General features: G+C 38.5%; 1 protein-coding gene across 1 annotated transcript; it reads left to right on the forward strand.

Moving 5' to 3' along the window:
- Positions 1-1,767: 1,767 nt before the first annotated feature.
- Positions 1,768-18,233, forward strand: LOC146564869 (ferric reductase 1-like). The gene is made up of 15 exons (XM_085292663.1): positions 1,768-2,115; positions 5,201-5,337; positions 8,264-8,361; positions 8,632-8,776; positions 9,399-9,602; positions 9,891-9,992; positions 10,145-10,289; positions 11,023-11,130; positions 11,821-11,936; positions 12,211-12,297; positions 13,831-13,922; positions 14,527-14,585; positions 14,963-15,100; positions 16,049-16,080; positions 16,166-18,233. Exons 1-15 carry the CDS (start codon positions 1,929-1,931, stop codon positions 16,253-16,255), a joined length of 1,740 nt encoding a protein of 579 aa, XP_085148789.1. The 5' UTR covers positions 1,768-1,928; the 3' UTR covers positions 16,256-18,233.
- The last annotated feature ends 1,215 nt before the right edge of the window (positions 18,234-19,448 follow it).

Below are 19,448 nucleotides of genomic sequence, written 5' to 3' on the forward strand. Positions count from 1 at the left end.
CTATAAAAGAAAAACAGTCGAAAGATCCTATGCAGTGTTTTGGTTGCAGAACTGTGTAACTGACATCTGCTAATTCATGAAACATGAAAAGGCAAGTTTCTCCTGTAGGCCATTGCACACACAGTGACAGTTAAGAAAACAACTGTAAGAACACAAGCAAAGTGAAAACATTGTTCAAGCATGTTCAGTCAAAACCTTTTGACCCTTTTAACTCCACTGGCATCACCTCTCCTTAGCTCGGTATTCCCATGTAGAGAGTGAGGAGGTGAGAAATATATCAGCTATCAACTCTGGTTTTAGACTAACATATTCAAACCTATTCCTCGTGATTCCTTGTAGGAAATAAAAAACTTACAACAATAAAACTGAAGGTATAAAAATACATTTTTAAATTAAATTTGTTCTTATCTTCACTAGAAAAAATCCTTTTTGCTCTACATCCATATGTCCATATGAACAGAATCAACCTTTTGGGATTTCCTTTCCTGTGCGACTCAGCGTGCATCAAGTCATATGCTGTTAAAAGTTTACTGAAAAATATACACCCTAAACCAGGTCTGCCATCAGGATTACATGACAACAAAGTGTGAAAGATGAGGGAAAAGGAATATGAAAATACAGTTGTAACCAAAAAACAGACACTTGTTGTTACTGCTGAGTAAATTTTATTGTGGATCTTTCCTGAAAATCAGGTTTAGAAGTTCTGCTGAGTCACGGTGAAGTCAGCAGCATTGTTGGCCCTTTCATCTCCGGTGAAACCTATCCAATAACTGTGTCATTTACGGTCTGTGTTTTTCCACTCACTGCAGTAATGGATTACCTATAACATAATAATTTAATTGCAATGGAACCTCTGGTGTGTACTGGTCTGCTGGGGCTACTGCTCAAAGACATGCAACTCACCACCCTGGGCTGAGCCCTTGTCTCTACAGGGAAAAACTGATATGTTTACCACATAAACAGGTTCTCAGCTGTTTTGGGGCTGAATCTTTTTCGATTTTTCCAGCCTATCCCCAGCAAACTTTTGTTTGTTTGGTTTGTTCTGCACACTGCCAAACAGTTCATTCAAAAATGAATATTTAAGTCAGTACAAGGTTTTTTTTTTTTTCCTTATTTAGAAAAAATAACGTTTATCAAGTTGCCATAGGGTGATTATGACTATTCGCAAGTCCATTTCCCGTTGATTAATGCCTTTTAAATCGGAAAAAAACATTTTGATGGTTTGCTTAGCAAAGAAAAGAATCTCTACTGAAGTTTATTAGAAACTATTATGCATGTCATATACTGTGACATTGGCATTTATCCCCCGCTCTCGCTCTTTCTTTGCTGAGTTAATGAAGCTCACCTAGCAGTCTTTCTTTCTAATCTTTGTGACATCAATCATATTGAGGAGAAAGAAGAGGACGATAGACTATTTATTATTTATCTGCTATTTGGATCTCGGCGTTTAAGTGGGTTTTTCTATTCAATTCAATTTAATTTTAGTTATATAGCGCCAAATCACAACAGCAGTCGCCTCCAGGTGCTTTATATTGTAGATCGTACAATAATAGATACAGAGGAAAACCCAACAATCTTATGAACATATACTGGTCTTCCCAATTCACACCCCAAAAAACAATTCCATTTTCCTTTACACACGCGTGTGCTCTGGTTTGTAAAAATAGGAATCCCGTCTCCTCCTCCGCCTGAACACAGTAAGTCACCTTTGGAAACTCCATGGTCACGTGACGTGGGTGTATTTAATCACGGAATTTCAAAACATCTACCGTTTCTAAACTCGACATGCTGTCGAAACAGAAGTATCGAGCGTCGCACCCAGATTCACCTGCAGTGCTCCACCCCGCTCGTCGGTAGTACTGTGATACTCTGTTTTGCAGTTTTTCTTGACTACAGAGAGGAGTCGACTGGAAAATACTTTTGTTGCAATGGCTCTTCCTGTGTTGCTGCTGCTGTGCACTGCTCCGCTGGTCCGGGGCCACGGCTCAGGTGTGGTTATAGACAGCTGTGAAGACATGGAACTCCACCACTCTGGGCTGAGCCCACAGACTGCACCGTCACCCTTCACTGTCACTACAGAGCAAAGGCGCTACGGACTCGGAGAGGATGTCATAGGTAAGTAAACATGAGTGAGAGAAAGCTCGACGGCCGTTGGTATGTCACTCGATTCAGTGGTTTATAAGGAAATGAATTATTGGTGAAATTTGTAGTGTGTTTTGGAGGTGATTTTGTGGGAGATGGCAAACCACCGTGTGAACTATGATATGATAAGATAAGATAAGATAAGATAAAACTTTATTAATCCCTCGGGTGGGTTCCTCTGGGAAATTCGGTTTCCAAAAGCACAGCACCGACAGAAGTTACAGAATATTATATATATATATATATATATATATATATATATATATATATATATATATATATATATATATATATATATATATATATATATATATATATATATATATATATATATATATATATATATATATATAAATAATGAGAGAGAGAGACATATATAAATAAAATATACGAAGGGGATAAATAGAATAAATAGGAATAAAAATACAAGTTACAATTTGGGATGTTTTTTGGAGATTAGCTTGTAATATAGTACAACTTTGTTTTGTGATCATCACATGACTGAAAACTGTCTGACTCTGAATAAAATGCAAACTGTTAATTGGGAGTTTGTTCTAGTTTATAGTAATAATACAATAAAGATGACTTGTACTTTAAGGTATTTCTTCAGCAGTGTAAAACAGAATTGTTTTTTAGCTGGTGAGAATAAAAACTCAGTGGACCCTTTCTTTGGTCAGATTCCACCTCTTAACCAAAAAGAGTTGACAGTATTGTATCTCCTGGATGAGGGTGGGTGGGTGTGTGTGTGTGTGTGGGTGTGCGTGCGTGTTTCCGTTGACTAGGTTGGCTAGTGAATGAGTTTTACACTTAAATAAATTTTAAATTATATATTTAAAGTATTAATCTAATTTAAAAATGTATTATTTGTCTTTAAATCAGAAATTTTATGAAAGCATTGTGATAAGTATGGTTTGTGGCTTGGCTGCAGAGGAGGGCTGGAACAGCAGGTTCAGGGCATCTTGACAGGGGGAGGTTGGCAAAACAATATGCTTTCTCTATTTTAGTAACCGCTTGTACCGACATCATGCTGCTGAAGTGGGAAATAAAGCACAAGCATAAACAACATATACCCGAGTTGTGTTGGGTCCTTTCGTGTCATGGTCCTGAGTGTGGTGACCCAGTTTTTGTGTTTTGTGCTCGCCTCTGTCAGTGCGCCCCAGGGCAGCTGTGGCTACAATGTAGCTTGCCATCACCAGTGTGTGAATGGTCGGATGACTGAATGTAGTGTAAAGCGCTTTGGGGTCCCTAGGGACTAAGTAAAGCAATATACAAATACAGGCCATTTATCATTTTGATTATTGATATTATTTTTATTATGTTTGATTACTCCCAGCTGTGCTCTCCTTCTGTGTGTCATTCCCTTGTTTCTCCCTTGTGTATGTAAGCCCTGTGTTTTCCTCTGCCTCTTGTCATGTTGTCCCAGTGTTTCTGGTTTCCATTGTTCCTATAGTCTTTCTGTTTCTAGTTATCCAGTGTTTAGTTCGTAGTTTCCATGTTCAGGGTTTTGGCTTGTTTATGATGAGTTTATTTTATGGAGTATTTTTCCCAGCATATAAAGCTGCTGCTTTAAGTTTCCTTTTCCGTGTACGAGTCCTGCATTTGGGTCCTTCATCCTGCCTGCCACACAGCCACACATGACATTTTGGATCATGTTGGAGCCCTAACCTGTGCAACCAACTGAGGCGCTTGGTCAGATTGTGATGCAGCTGGTGGCGACGCAACAGGAGCAGGCAGCAGTGCATCGCAAATGACTGGTGATGCTGCAGCCCCAAGTCGAACATCAGACAGAGGTGTTGGAAAACTCCCCCGCCATTTCCCCCATGACGCTTACCGGATGGTGGAGAAGGAACACCCCTAGGGTGTTTCTAGGGGTCTTTGTGGCTACAGAGGAGGCGTGCCGGTGGCTGGGTAAAGAGCGAACCCTCCGCTTGTTGCCGCTGCTCTCAGGGAAGGCCCAAGCTGTTGCTGTGAGCCTTCCCGCCACAGCGATGACAAATGATGTGATGGCTTGGCCTCCCAAAGATCATTGGCACTGCTTCTGGCATGTGGAGAAGCAACTGGCAAAGTGACTTCATGATGCCGCAGTCAGGTGGTTGCAGCCATGGCTCTTCTGTAACTGGCCGGCGAGCCTCAATATTGTGGTGACATCGGCGCCACCCTTCCCCTGGTATAAGAGAGACATACTGGGTTCTGGTAAGGTACCAAGGGTGTACACGCCAGGTGCTGGTGGACCAAAGCATAGACAACATGTGCTGAGTCATGTCGGGTCCTTTCACAGTCTTAGTCGCGCCAGCTTTCTGGAGGTGTAAGTGTGATAGAAAGCGAAATGGCTGCCATTTAGCCCCAAGCAAGCTGCCTGATTTAAGCATTGTACCAGTCTAAGTTAACAGTTCATCAGTATATTTTAATGAAACTTTCGTAACTTACGGTAGATGTTTTTCTGTGTAAAACAAATGGCAGTGGATAAAGCAGCTACAAAGTTCACCTTTTTCCCCACGTTGGTGCTTGTTAAACAGGGAGACTGAAGGACTCGAGTAAAGGTTTTAATGGTGGTTACATTTCGAAGTGCTGCTGTTTTGGGCGCTAGAAAAATGTTTTCTTTCACTCCACATGAACCTCTTTGCTCTTTGTGTTGTGTGTAGACTGACTCGGGCTCCATGTTAAACTGTGATAACATCATTGTCACTGCGGCTGTTGTGTTATCAGTTTTTTTTGTGTAAACAGAGGCTGCTTGGGCTTAAGGCTGTCATGACTGTTATGCACAGCGTGCTCCTAGAAACATTTCTATTGTAAATATGTTTTAGCCGCAGATGTGGGTGACACGCTTGCATTTACATGTTGACAACTGAGCTCTCCAGTCATGCATTAAATGAAGCATCAACTCCTCCTAAAATCTTTGATAATTCTTTTTTCTTTCTCTTTTTTTGAAATAATAAAGGTATTTGAGTAAGTTGATCGTTGCAGCCCTAAAAGTGACTAAGGTTATTTTTCAAAAATCTTATTGTCAAAGAATAACACCAGTTTCATTCTTCTTCATTTTTGTTTTTCTGATTCCAAGTTGAGCTGCAGGGTCCAGCCTCTACACCATTTACTGGTTTCCTATTGGAGGCTAGAGAACTGGGAAGCAAGAGTCCTGTGGGTTCCTTTGCCATACCAGAAGGGGCTGCTCAACTCCTCACCTGCAGCCAGAGAGCTGTGAGTATTCTGGAAGTTAATTTGAGCAGCATGTTTATGTACTGGAACTTAAGTCTGCTATCAGTTTGATGCCAAAGTTTTTGCTGTCATTCTTTTTTTTTTAATATATTTATTTTTAAGTTTTCAATAACAATGTTCTTATCTGCCAAAAGTGCCATAATTGGCACCCCATTTATAACCGTCCCTTCAACATCTTTCCAGCCTGAGGAATAGGTTGGTGAACATAAACATATCAGGGGTCTTAATTGGGCTGCATAATAATAGTCACAAAGGCATTGTAAACTGATGCCCCATTTTTCTTCCAATAGTTGCATTGTTTTATATTTAATTCTTGCTCTTTTATTTTGCCAGATATACTTGGCCAATATTCTGTCATACCTCAAAATGTTTCTGTGGTATCCAAATCGGTAAGCTTTGAAATAGATACAGTAAGCGAGGGAGGACATTCATCCTAATTGATTCCACCCGAGACTGCAGCGTCAAGAAGGGAACAGTTTTCCATCTTTGCAAGTCTTTCTTAATCATTGAGAGCAAAGGGTCATAATTGGCTTCAAACAGTTTAGTTGGATCTTCAGTCAGCACAACCCCCAAATATTTGATGTGGTCTGAGTCCCAGTTCCATTTACCGTTATGCGTTTTTAATTTTAGTTGTTGGATGGTAGTTAAGCTTTAATACTTGAGTTTTATTAATGTTAATTTTATATCCTGAAAGAAAACCATAGTCGTCTAACAATCTCATCACATTTGAAAGTGATTCAGTTGGATTAGTCAAGAAAATCAATATATCATCAGCAAATAGGGCAACCCATGGGGGACCCCTGTTATTTCTACGCTTTGTCTTATATATTGACAAATAGAGAAAACAGAAGTGCGGAAGCTCCACATCCTCGATGGGTTCCTCTTTCTAGACTGTTCTAGACTGTTCTTTCTGCCTGTTGTTTTCTTAACCTTATGACAGAAGTTTTAATGCTTTTCCTCCTGTATCATAGTACCGTTGTTTTGTAAGCAGAAGGTTCTTTTGAACCTCTTCTATATTTATCGCATCTGTCTCCCTCCGTACTTCCTTTATTTTTGTCCTGACTGAGTTACATAGTGAAACTGAGTGTTCTTTCACTAGTTTTATAAATGTACTTTCTAGCTCTTGTAGTTTTTGCTTTCTGCACTTCTTTAGCACAGAGGAGATGGCTATGATCTTACCACGAACTACTGCTTTTAAAGCGGATGATCTGATATCTTCGTGTTGGTGTTGTTCCCACATCATCATAATAAATGTTGTTCAAGGTTCAACATTGCAAGTGATCGATCACCTTGTTGTGACGTAATACTTTTGCAAGCCAAGTGAGTCATTCATTTATGAAATTCCAATGTTGCAAGGACAATATGTATAATACTTACCGTTTATTAAAGAACAGTATCCTGAAATGCAAAGAATTCAGAATTTTGCTGGATCGGCAGACAGAGGCGGTTTCTCGCAAGTTAAGTACTTTTTTTTTTTTACGGCGTTTTTTTCCAAAGTTGCAAAAGTATGGCGTCACAACAATGTGATTGGTCATGATGATGTGGGAACAACACCAACACAAAGATATCAGATCATGCTTTTAAAGCATCCCATAGTGTTACTTTTGAAACCTCACCATTATCATTATATTCTAAATAAGATTGAATTTCTAATTTCAAAATGTCTTTAACTTCAGTTGTATTCAGAATGTTTGTATTTATCCTCCAGATGGTAGATTTTGTTTCATTGTTTATATTAAGTGTCAAATACACAGGCTCATGAGCTGAAATGGTACAGGTATCGATGACACATTAAAAAAATAATCTGTACCTGTTGCTTTTAAACATCAGGAAAAAATCAATTCGGGAGTAAACATTGTGTGCTGAGGAATAGTGGGTATAATCCCGTACAGTAAGGTTATGTTCCCTGCACATATCTCCGTTTCAAATCTCCATATTTTGTTTCCTTCTTCTGTCTTTGTTTCTGTCTTCATTTATTTTTTTGTGCTATTTGTATTTATATGTTCTATTTCTATTGTATATATTAGTCGGCATCTATGGGTGGACAACAAAAAAAGAATTTCATTGCACGGAGAAATGCCTTTTCTTGTGTGACACATGACAATAACATCTTGAATCTCCATATATCCACTATTCCAAGCTCTTTCATGTAATTCTTAACCTTTTTACTAATGCTTTTAGTATTTGTCCTCCCATTAGAACTATCCATTTTAGGATCCAGTCTTATGTTAAAATCACCCCCACATATTGGGCTTTGGGTTGTGAATAGCTCAAGTATCTGTTAGTAAAATCCCCAGTTGCTACCTGGAGGCATATAAACATTTAGCAGACTAACTAAGACTCCATCTATTTTACCCTTAACCATAGTGTATCTTCCCTCCTTATCTTTGTGGTCGGAAATGAAATCAAAATTAACTTTATTGGAAAGCAAAATTGCTACCCCTCTACGCGAGGAAAAATATACCTTGGAGTGTCCCATTCTGTTTAATTTTGTATGTTCACTATCAGTGAGATGAGATTCCTGTATATATGCTATCTGAACCTTAGTCTTTGTCAATTGCAATAGCATGTTTGCTGTTTTAATTGGATTAATTATGCCATTTATATTCAAAGAGACAAAAATTATAGGCCTACTAGACATCTGACTGTATTACAACCACAAAATCTCTGGTACTCTGCTGCTCTGAGCAGAAAAGGGAAATGTATAACAACATACAACAAAACACCTAACAAATGTGGCTGAGTATAGAAAATGTGCAGCATTGTGCAGGAGAGAACATATGACTTACGTGTCCTATATACAGTGTCATTAGTTTTTGTGACAAGTTAATTAAAACTATGCAGCAAGGTATATTGTGTTTGGCATGTCACTTGCACTCTCTCTCCCTTTATGCAAATGTGTGTCCAGAACTCGGCTGTGTCCCACACATCAGGCTTTAATAGCAGCTACGTTCAGGTGACATGGAGATCAGAACCATCAAGAGACATCAAAGCTGTTCATTTCTGGTAAATGGTCTATTAATTACATTTTATTTACCAAATCATAACAACAGTTACCTCAGGTGCTTTATATTGTAAGGTAAAGACCCTACAATCATACAGAGAAAACCCCAACAATCATCACTACTATTAGCAAGATCTTTGGCAACAGTGGAAAGGAAAAACTCCATTTTAACAAGAATAATTTCATTGTCTGCCTTGCTCAAATTAGCAAAGCACTTTCATAAAGCTCAGGTGTTTATACCCCAGTTCACACTGGTTTTGGTGTCGCTGCAGTGCATCCTTTGTGCAGAATTCTACAACATTTTGGATCAATGTGACGAGCCCTGTCCTGACCTTCACTAACGGCAGAGCTGCTAGATCTGCAGGTGCCCTCACTACATCCACTGACAATGGCAGTTTACAACCTGGATCACTTGTTGTAAGTAACAATGTCTGTTTTGAACATAGTTTGGTTGGCAGTTTCATCCTACAAATGGACTGATTTATTATCTGTTGGCTTAGAGGCTGATGGAAGTCTACCATCTTCTGTATTCTGCAACTCCTCTGGGACTGAGCAGCTCAGAAAATAGAGCAGGTTGTCTGCTTAGGTTTTGGTGGTTCACTCACCAGTTTCTCGAGTCTGTACGTCACAGTGCATGTGTGTGAATGGTTATAAGGACCAGTTTATTTACTACAGTGGTCTCAAACTTAAATGAGCTGTGGGCCACTGCTGACACTGTCATCTCATGTGAGGGCCAATTTAGTGTTCAAGTAGCACAAAAACAAACAAGAAAATGCCCACAAATATTTCCGAAAATGTAGCATTTTGTTTTTAAAATTTCCAATATTGTATAACAAGACAAAACTGCAAATGTGAATGCATTTTTTTCTCACTTTTACCAAACTGAAGCCTTTCATTGAACTACCAAATAAACAAATTGGTACTCTCTTTCTGGCCACACGCCAGATTTGGTGATTTGGTGCCGTATAAATAAAAAAAATAAGATTACACAGTATATTCAAAATGATGATGCCAAAGTTTTCTCTTCCTGTGTGTGCAGAAATCAGCTGGACCCATCTCTAGTGCTGACTGTGGGGTCACCAAGGTGTGCTTCAGTCAGCCTTCAAACTGTGACCCAGCAGTCAGTGCTAGCTGTTATTTCATGTCAGCCAAGATGTTAGCCGGTGGTGAAGCTGTCCACTTTGAGATGACTGGTCCTTATGAAGGATATATTGCTTTTGGATTCTCTGATGATCAAAGAATGGTAATGTAAAGACAAAATTATCAGTCCCTTGAAATTAAAGTTAGGTTTTTGTTTATTTGTTTGTTTTTTAAGCAATAACAGCAATAAGCCTCTTGGTGTATTTGTATTTAAGAGCACCTGTTGGTGAAAAGCTGCTGTATCACAGTCATTGTTCACTTACCTCCAATTTGCATATTTCCTATAGGACTAATAAAATATTCTGATGATTCCCACCAATTTTGCGAGCAACGCTAAATCATTCACAACTTGTAAAACAGGCTAATTCATTCCAAATTTGTCTTTCCCCAGGGAAATGATGACATTTACGTTTGTGTTATGAAAAGCAATGGACAAGTTGAGGTGGAACATATGTATTCAACAGGACGATCAAAGCCACAAGTTCTTCCTCTGGTACTACATTTTTTGTGATAGCAGCGATTTATACAAGGCTAGAATGTTTCCATTCAGTTCTGTGGAAAAAGTGAACTGCATGTGTATTTTTTGTGAATTCCATCTTACTCCATAAATTACATCTGAGATTTATGTGTGTTTGTTTCCAACAGGGGAATGTTTATAATATAACAACGTCATTGCAGAACAGTGTCATCAGTTGTGTCTTTACTACCACAAACACAATTTCTATTGAGGGGACTTCTGGTTTCAACCAGTCCTACTACCTCTTGTTTTCCTATGGACCCAGCAACAATGGTAACATAATTTGATGTGTCAGATGGTTTGTTACACCAAACAAGTCAGTCTTTTAAACTGTTTGGAAAGGTCTCTTTCAAATGATACTTTGCAGGTGATCTAATAAGCACGTGTTTTTTATTGTTTACAATTGTACTCCAGTAAATACTTTTACTTGGAACGGTTATGCAGGGCCTTTGACTGTGGTTCCTTTTCCAATAATGTAAAAAGTGTCAAATGAGTTCACTTTTAATACCTCTGTCTCTACCAGTTTATGAAAATGAAACTTGTTTCATAGGCATACAAAGCTTAGTCTTTTTCCTTAAAAGGAATCCTAACCCAGCTTGTATCTAAATAGTAGATTACAAACTTGCACCTACTCATGCATTAGCTATTAGCTGAATGTATTATATGCACATAAAGCTGATGCCTTTTGGCCATATTCACTCTCACCTTTTTTTTTTTTTTTCATTATTCCAACCAATGGGGTTTTTTTTTCTAGGCATGTTACACTTTTTCTTTTTCACATCAAGTTCAATGTCAGACTATTTCCTTTTATGTATTATTCACTCATGAATCCCACTTTCAATTTATGCCACCACAAGAGAGAGATTGGTTGTGGTATGTGGAAACGTATTCATAGCTTATTCTGTGAAATTTAAATGTTGGTATGGTTAAATGTTATCCTGTGTGACACTCACACATGCATACACATATACAAGTGTCTGTAAACTTTGATATATCTTTCCTACAGGATCAATAAGAATCCATATGGGTACCTTCACCAGCAATAAAAGGATCAATATTAATAATCCCCTTGTTGTTGGCAAAGATGATGTTCCTGATATCATCAAAGCTCATGGTAAGACCTTGCACAAAGTGATACGTGTAAAATAAAAATGTTTTTTAGTCCAAAATAATCTCAGCAAAGTCCTTTGTCATTTTTTGCTAAGCTGTTCACAGCTAAATGATTTGAAAGTCCTTGGAAGATAAATGCTACCAGGAACGTCATTTCATTTGTACTTTTAGCACGATTAAAGTGTTTAATCTATAATACTGAGTAGACTTGCAGTCCTTTAAATTGAACTGCACATGTTTCACAGACACAAGTTACACAAACAAGGAACCAAAACAGTGGATGAGGTTGGACACATTAGATGGGTGGTCTCTTAACAATAACTGTCCTTTTTCATGAGACAAGGATATGCAAAACAATAATTTATAACAATCTTCAGATGTTTGAAAACTAATAGAATTTTGAAGATGTGAAAAACATTTCTGTGCCGCTTTTCTGCTAATGGTATACCTGTAATTATGGCAATGGACTCAGTTTCTTGGCCCAAGGTTGCTGTTTGGCTGCTCACTGTCTATATTACCTTTGCTCTGTTGACTCATTAGTTTAAATCCAGAATTTGACGACTACTGTCAAATGTTTCTGCTCTAAATTTTTAGTCAGTTGACAGACCACATGTTTACTCCAGGGGAAGAAATTCATCTTAACTCCTAAAACAAAGAGAAGTGGAGAGAATTTCAATATTTAACTGTGTTTCAGGATCACTCATGCTGATTGCCTGGATGACCACAGGATCACTCGGCATGATGGTTGCCCGATATCTAAAAAAAATGGCCAAGGGAAAAAAAATGTGCGACAAAGATCTCTGGTTTATGGTGAGACATCATAGACAAAACCATGTATTATCTTTTCAATGTGGAACCAAAGTTTTTGTAAACTAAACTAGGCTTGAAAATAACTTAAACTTGGTGTGTTTCCAGAATAAATTTCATGACTAAAAATATTAACTTCATAAGTAATTTCAGATATCCAATCCAATCCAAGATATAATAGACTTGTAAGACAGCTTGGTCCAAGCCTAATGTTATCTGGACAAATGTATTGGTTTAGCTGCCACAGTATCATGCTGTATTCTTTGTGTTCCTCCAGGTCCATGTTGGAGCAATGTGTCTGACGGTAGCAGCCACAATCATTGCTTTCATCCTTGTGTTCGTTCATTCTCAGGACTGGTCTGGGGTTAGTACACTGACTCTGCTAGATTCTAAGACTCTTAGTTAAGTTATGGTTTTGTACTATTCATTACAGCGACAATCAAATGATAAAACCGTGTTTCTCTGTAATAATATTTATTTTCTTATTTATTCCAACTAAATTTTATGTGTTGTTCACACAGAATTGGGGGTAATTGTTGAATACAAATTGTTGATTATATGAATGCAAATACCCTCCAAATTATGTTGCAACATTTAGATTTCATTTAATCCCAGTTTTTAAACCCTATATTTAAGTACAAATGTATTTATATAGCACTTTTCAAGATCATTTCTGCAAAGTGCTTCACAATCAAAATAGTTAAGTTAAAAAGAACTCCAAACGTTCCTCATTGAAGATTTAGTTGATATTGCGTGGACATCAAGAGTTTTAATTACATTAGGCACAAACAAGGACTTTGTTTTCTGTTTGAAGAAAATGATCAGCCATTCATTTTTTTAAATAGTCCAAACACCTATGCAAGACCTGTTGCTTAGAAAGTGCAAAGAGTGTGTTTATACACCACTTTGCATTTAATCCTTAGTTACTCTCTGGCTCTCGTCCATAACATTTTGCCTGTCGTGTCTCCCCATCACCTCCAACCAGTTGCAGCAGATGGCTGCATCACCTGAGCCTGGTTCTGCTGGAGGTTTCTAACAGAAAAGAAGGGAATATTTCCTTCCCACTATCACCAAAAGCTTGCTTCCACCAGTTGTAGTAGTGATGCAGAAACATTATGCCTTTTGACAACCAATCCACATATGAACAGGTTCAAGAAATAATTTGAGGGATAAATGGAATCTGTGGGCTGCATCCAGTTAGTTTCACTTTAGTTTTTTATAAAACAGTCATCTCATGGTGCTTTACATTAGAAGGATGAGCCAAGGGAGTTTAATATAATTCAACTTAATATGAATGCGATAACCATACCAACCAGGTATGGACCCCTCCAACCCTTGGCTTTGGTGTGCAGAAACAACTCCCGTGTAACAGTAGGACCCTCTGGCAAAACCAGACTGAAGGAGGACGATCATCTCCAGCTTTTGGTTGTGATGTGATTGTAGAAGAGAATAGCGACACCATGTAAAACCTAAAGGACAAAATGCAAACTATGGAGATGACAAAAAGTTGGTGCATATTTATAAGCCAATATTGCAAGTCATTAAGACAAAAGGCAAGTGGAGCAGAAGTGCCCCTCATGGGAGGTACATCTAGAAATGATTAAGTTCTCATGGTACTCTCAAAGGTACTCGTACTTTTCACTCTGGGGTTATTTGTGGAGGCTTTACCTTCACTTGGGTAGTAGAGCAAGTCATCTATCAAACAGAAGGTCCATAGATCAATCCTCAGCTCCTCCAGTCTGCAAGTTGCATCCACAGGCAAGATTAATATACCCCTTCAAAGTGTTTTTTTTTCTTTTCTCTTGATATTCATTAAGCACTCTTTAGTTGTGTGTTTCAGCTCTCAGACTGATATTTATGCCCCATGATTAGCACTGTTAATGTGTTTGGTATCCAGGGAGCACATCCAGTGTTGGGGTGCCTGGTTATGATCCTCTCACTCATCCAGCCTATCGGGGCCTTGCTGCGCTGCGGACCACAACATCACCTGTATGTATCCATCTGTGTGTGTTTAATTAATATACTATATCATGCCTATACACATTTAAGAATACTCTGTTCAAATATTATTTAAAAAATTTTTTAAAATGGCCTCACTTTTTTTTTCTCTACAATTATTTAACAAATTTTGAAAACACGATAAACCAAAGGAATGGGGCAGTACATGCTTAATGACTAAATGCACTGCTCACGCGGCAAAGTGAGGTTATAAAGTTATTTGATAACCCTAAGAGTTGTATTCATACTTCAGCCATAAAAGTTTTTAAAATTTCAAACTTTTGCAAAGTGTAGCCTGCATGTGCTTTATCAGAGCACACTTTCACACTGAAACACCAAGTAGGAAACTAATTTGCACATGACTCGTGAAAGTTATTCCTTCCTCTTAGTAATAATGGTACTTTTAATAAATATAGCCTGGTTGTAGCTTTGGAGGCCAGACTCAGTAAATGAAATATTTTTTAAGTGAAATATAGATTTAGTAAAATTGTATGTTCAGTAATGATACTTGTTTTCATAAATTGGATGCAGGAGAAATCTTAGACAAGAACTTCAGAAGCTGATGATTTTATAGTTCTTCTCTTTTCTTTGATAGGAGGTATCTGTTCAACTGGACACATTTTTTAAATGCGGTGGTAATAAAATCTATAGCTGGTAAGCTTGTGTTTTACTTCATTCTACCATCTTGCATATATGAATAGAATAGAATAGAATTCAACTTTATTGTCATTGCACATGCACAGGTACAGGGCAACGAAATGCAGTTTGCATCCATCCAGAAGTGCTTAGTGATATAGATATATTACAATATATATTAGCAATAATATAGATATGTAAGTATATTACAGAAATGGGTCTATTATGTTATAATGTACACGGTATGAAGTATGTTGTGAATATTCTATAACTACAAGTATGTACAGGCTGTAGTGAGTACAAGCTATGTACAGGATATGCTAACATTTTCAATAGCAGACACACTGTCACCCATGCTGCTCGTCTTAAAATGCCTGCTTCTTTGTGTCACACAGTGGCAGCCATATTTACAGGCCTGGACAGGATTGACAGTGATGATGGGTGGCTATTGAAAGTGATGGGTGGCTTCTTTGCCTGGGAAGTTCTCTTCATCATCATTTTGGAGGTCCATGATTGGGTAGTTAAACACAGAGGTAAGCCTTTTTTTTTTTGCATTTCAGTGATGAAGGAAAAAATCATCACTACCCATATACACTTTAATGACAAAAACCAATCTAGACCCAACAGTCCATTTGCACGGTGAAGAGCCACCTGATCAGTTCAGCAGCATTTAGCTGACTGAGCGAAGAGTATAACCCCTGTACACCTCAGAATGTGGTTGGATGGGTAAAATAAACAGCACTGTATCACAAGATTTTCTGTGTATAACACAGCAGCATCAAATATTGGTATTTATGAATTGATGAGTGAAAACGCGTAAGAATGTCTCAATGGTAGTCTGCTGGAACAAAAGCTGTTACACTTTAACTGTGCTGAAGTACAGCGACAAAGGAATCTTTATCTTTCGATTTATTAAATGCATGAAAATACTCTGGGAATACTATACACGAAGGCTCAGCTCATGCACCACCAACCTAATGTTATCAGAGAGAACTTGCATTGAAATGTCTCAACTGAGACTATCCAATTTTGGACACGTGTAGTTTGACAATGCTGTGGCTCAATGTGTGGCTCAGTCACACAAATTATTAAAAAAAAAAAAGGTGATCACAACCTCTTTGTGTCTACAAAAACTGGTTAATGTTTGGTGATTTTTAAAAAATGTTTTACCCCCCCGTGCCGCACACACTTTCCATGACCAATGGCAACTTGACATGCTAAATGTTTACATAGAGCTTCCAGCACATTGTTATCGTTCTGAAAGTTGTTGTTTTTTTGTTTTTTTTCAATCACCACAACTACTCAACTCGACTCAATTTTATTTAAATTGATTTCAAATTGTTCTTCTTCTGTTAAAGCTTAAAACGAATATCATAACTCAACCTGTATAAATAAAATGATTAAAAACATAGCTGACTGCTTTAGTTCACTTCAGTTAATGTGCCCTGCAATATTTCACTGTTCTTTGCTCTGGGTTTCAGATGATACTGCTGATCAAATGGAATCAGCATTGGTAAGCTGAAAGAAATATAAAAGCAAGCAATCACTGATTGCCACAAGATGGAGTATTTCTAATATAATTTTACTTTTTTTGTCAGGTCAAAGGTGACAGTTGCCTGATCGCTGTGTACCTTCTGGGAAACCTTTGCTTTTTGGTGGCACTTCTGGTTGGAATTGGAGAAAAATGAGCAGCAGCAGAATCTTCCAGAGTGTTTCCCTGTAGTTTTGTTGAATTTTATCATCAATTTTAACATACTTGATGAGAGACTGCACTGGAAATTCAGACCCACTGATCCATCAGTTGGCGAATCCTGGAAAGTTTCTCAGTAATGTCTTTAAAAAATATTACTTATGTTTTTTTTCTCTTTTGCTTTTAGTTGATAATTAAGGTGTACTTTCAATCAGCATTCAATTTCACTGGGCCAAGCATTACTGTCGTGTGTGTGTGTGTGTGTGTGTATAATATGTCTCACAGTTGCAAAGAAAGAAGTAGTTTCAGTCGCCTTTAGCCTCCACTCTGGCTGCCAGGTAAACCAGTTTCATTTTACAAGCTGGTTACATTTTTTAAGCCAAACAGCAATTTTGTATTAAAAAGTACTTTTAACAATTTTTCCTTTTACATTTTTAAATCAGGTCAACTCGACCCACATCATAATGGGAGGGTTAAAGCCCTTTTCACACATTAACATCTGTTAATATGACAGCATCTATGTATGAATCTGCACCTTTGTCACTTTCATTTGAAAAAAAAAACTGTCATTGATTCAGCTCCTGAACTTCCCATTTAATGTACATTTTTTCATATATTTCTAATAATCTTGCTGTCAATAACAACTGACAATAAGACAACAAATTTTTAACTTCATTAAATTGAAAATTATGTATGTCAGTGTAGTAGTGTTAAATGCTTACCAGGTTCAGATGCAAATGAAGAAACTCCACTCAGGCAAGTCTGCTGGACCAGATGGAGTGAGTCCCCTCAAGGCCTGTGCCCCCCAGCTTTGTGGAGTCTTCCATAAACTGTTCATGCTGAGTCTGAAGAGGGTCCCAGTGCTGTGGAAGACATCAAGCCTCGTCCCTGTACCAAAGACGCCACGTCCCAGTGGCCCCCAGGATTACAGGCCTGTGACACTGACCTCCCACATCATGAAGACCCTGGAAAGGCTCATCCTGGACCAGATCTCACCCATTGTCAGACCACATCAGGATCCCATTCAATTTGCTTACCAGCCCCGTCTCACAGGACGCCATCATCTATCTGCTCAATCGTGTCTACATCCACCCGGACCAGCCGGCGAGCACTGTGAGGTTCATGTTTTTTTTTTTTTACTTTTCCAGTGCTTGGTGATAAGCTAACAGCGATGCAGGGGGATGCTTCTCTAGTGTCCTGGATTGTTGATTACCTGACAGGAAGACCACAATATGTGCGTCTTCCACATTGTGTGTCTGACAAGGTAATCAGCAACACAGGAGCACCATAAGGGACCATCCTCTCCCCCTTCCTCTTCACCCTCTACACCACAGACTTCAGCCGCTGCACAGAGACCTGCATCTTCAGAAGTTTTGATGTAAATTTGTAAGTTTTGATGTAAGTAAATTTGCGGTCAATTTAGACTCAATTCAAAATCTCCTACTTGGGACGAACACTAAATGTAAATAGCTGACTTTCTAAATAAACCTATCCATCTTTGCAAGGTCAATTTTTGCTTTCATTAAATTCCAAATGTTTAGCCATAATTAGCTTAGCTGTCCTACTCTTGTTACTGCTCTTTCCTACTGCTGTTACAATCAAATGAACATCTCTGCAAAGATAAATTAGCTGAGACCTTAGGTTGATGGTAGTTACTAGCAAACACAGAAACTTACATACACTATATAGTACAGTTCTATGATACATCACCAAATAGAACAATTTGTGGCAATGCAGACAAGCAGAGAAACAGTTTAATTAGTTGAATTTGTTCACTTGATCGGAGGTGTGTTTCCTGCAGATATACAACATCGGATCTCAATGATTTTAAATGAGTAAAAGCCCTTGTGCGTTTAACCGGATTATTTATACCTTTAACATTCCAGCTTATAAAACGAAGAGCAGATGACTTTGCGAGCTTGCCATTCAGGTACCAAAATGCAGGTGCAGAAAAAATATGTCCCAACCTCTGGAATAATAAATCTTTCGTGCTTGAATCGATACGGTCCAATATCCTCTTTTCAGAGCTAGCAATAGCTCTCATAATCTCACTCATGTCATGGGGTGGTGCCTCCGGTCTGTCCTCAGCATGGTCCTGTCAGGATCTGACGGCGCCCTGACCGGTCGACCTGCCTGTGTGTGTGTGTGTGTGTGTGTGTGTGTGTGTGTGTGTGTGTGTGTGTGTGTGTGTGTGTTCACCCAGGGATTGACGGAGGATTTACGGACACTAAGGAAGCACTTGGAGGAGAGACGGGCACTCACTACTAGGGCTGGGTATCGTCACTGATTTCTAGAATCGATTCAATTCCGATTCACAAGGTCCCGAATCGATTCGATCCACGATTCGATTTAATTCGATTCGATTCGATTTAAATCTGGGAAATTTTGACAGTCAGAAATATTATAATTCAGATCAGTACATTTACATATTTTTGTATCAATAAAAAGGAAGCTGACACACGCAAGACTTTATCAAAGGTGTAAGCATCACAGCAGATGCCTTTGTGTCAAAGTAGCTGAAGATAAAACACAGAAAAACATGAAGGTGGTTTTCCTGGCCTGGGATTTTATAAAAATATTCTGCAGTACATCAAAAACGAAAGAAAACCATTAATCAACATATGAACATTACCTCTGAAGTTACAGAGGTTTTATTAGAGACACGGTTAAGCGTTTTGCATTTTGAATAATTTTAAAAAGTTTAAATTTGTTCAGTATTGAACAGCAGAAATGAGGTTTTCTTTTCGGAAGAATGTAAAAGGGAAAAAAACAGCGGCCGACAGCGCTGTAAACAACGGTAGACTTGTGCATAACAAGCAAGCGAATAATGAAGAAAGGGAAACTGTTCTTGAAGTACACAGAGAGAGAGAGAGAGGGCGAGAGAGAGACAGAGAGAGAGAGAGACAGAGAGAGAGAGAGGGCGAGAGAGAGAGACAGAGACACAGAGAGAGAGAGAGCTGTGCATCGCGGTGGAAGCAAAACAGTAAAAGTCAGAGTGAATTCATGACGATGTTTATGTGAATCTTCTTTTGCTGCTGGTTCGGTCAATATTGTTTGGAAAGAGATCAAACTAACAGCTTTAGAATCAGCGCATAAAGGGCGTGAACACAAAGCGCGGACCCGCCGACAGATCAGAATCAGTGAGCTGTCGGCTTTCAGCCCCGACCGTGTCCGTGCCGTCGGGTGAGAAA

This window comes from Mchenga conophoros, linkage group LG11 (assembly GCF_057382185.1).
Source record: "Mchenga conophoros isolate Kocher_MC1m ecotype Shallow Benthic linkage group LG11, M_conophoros_male_GT1.1, whole genome shotgun sequence".
NCBI lineage: Eukaryota > Metazoa > Chordata > Actinopteri > Cichliformes > Cichlidae > Mchenga > Mchenga conophoros.

Excerpts from the sequence above, each read along its gene's own strand:
- LOC146564869 (XM_085292663.1), top strand. The coding sequence starts at position 1,929 with ATGGCTCTTCCTGTGTTGCTGCTGCTGTGCACTGCTCCGCTGGTCCGG. Across the intron at positions 10,290-11,022 it reads CTATGGACCCAGCAACAATG|GATCAATAAGAATCCATATG; the intron begins GTAACATAATTT and ends TCTTTCCTACAG. Across the intron at positions 14,586-14,962 it reads GGTAATAAAATCTATAGCTG|TGGCAGCCATATTTACAGGC; the intron begins GTAAGCTTGTGT and ends TGTGTCACACAG.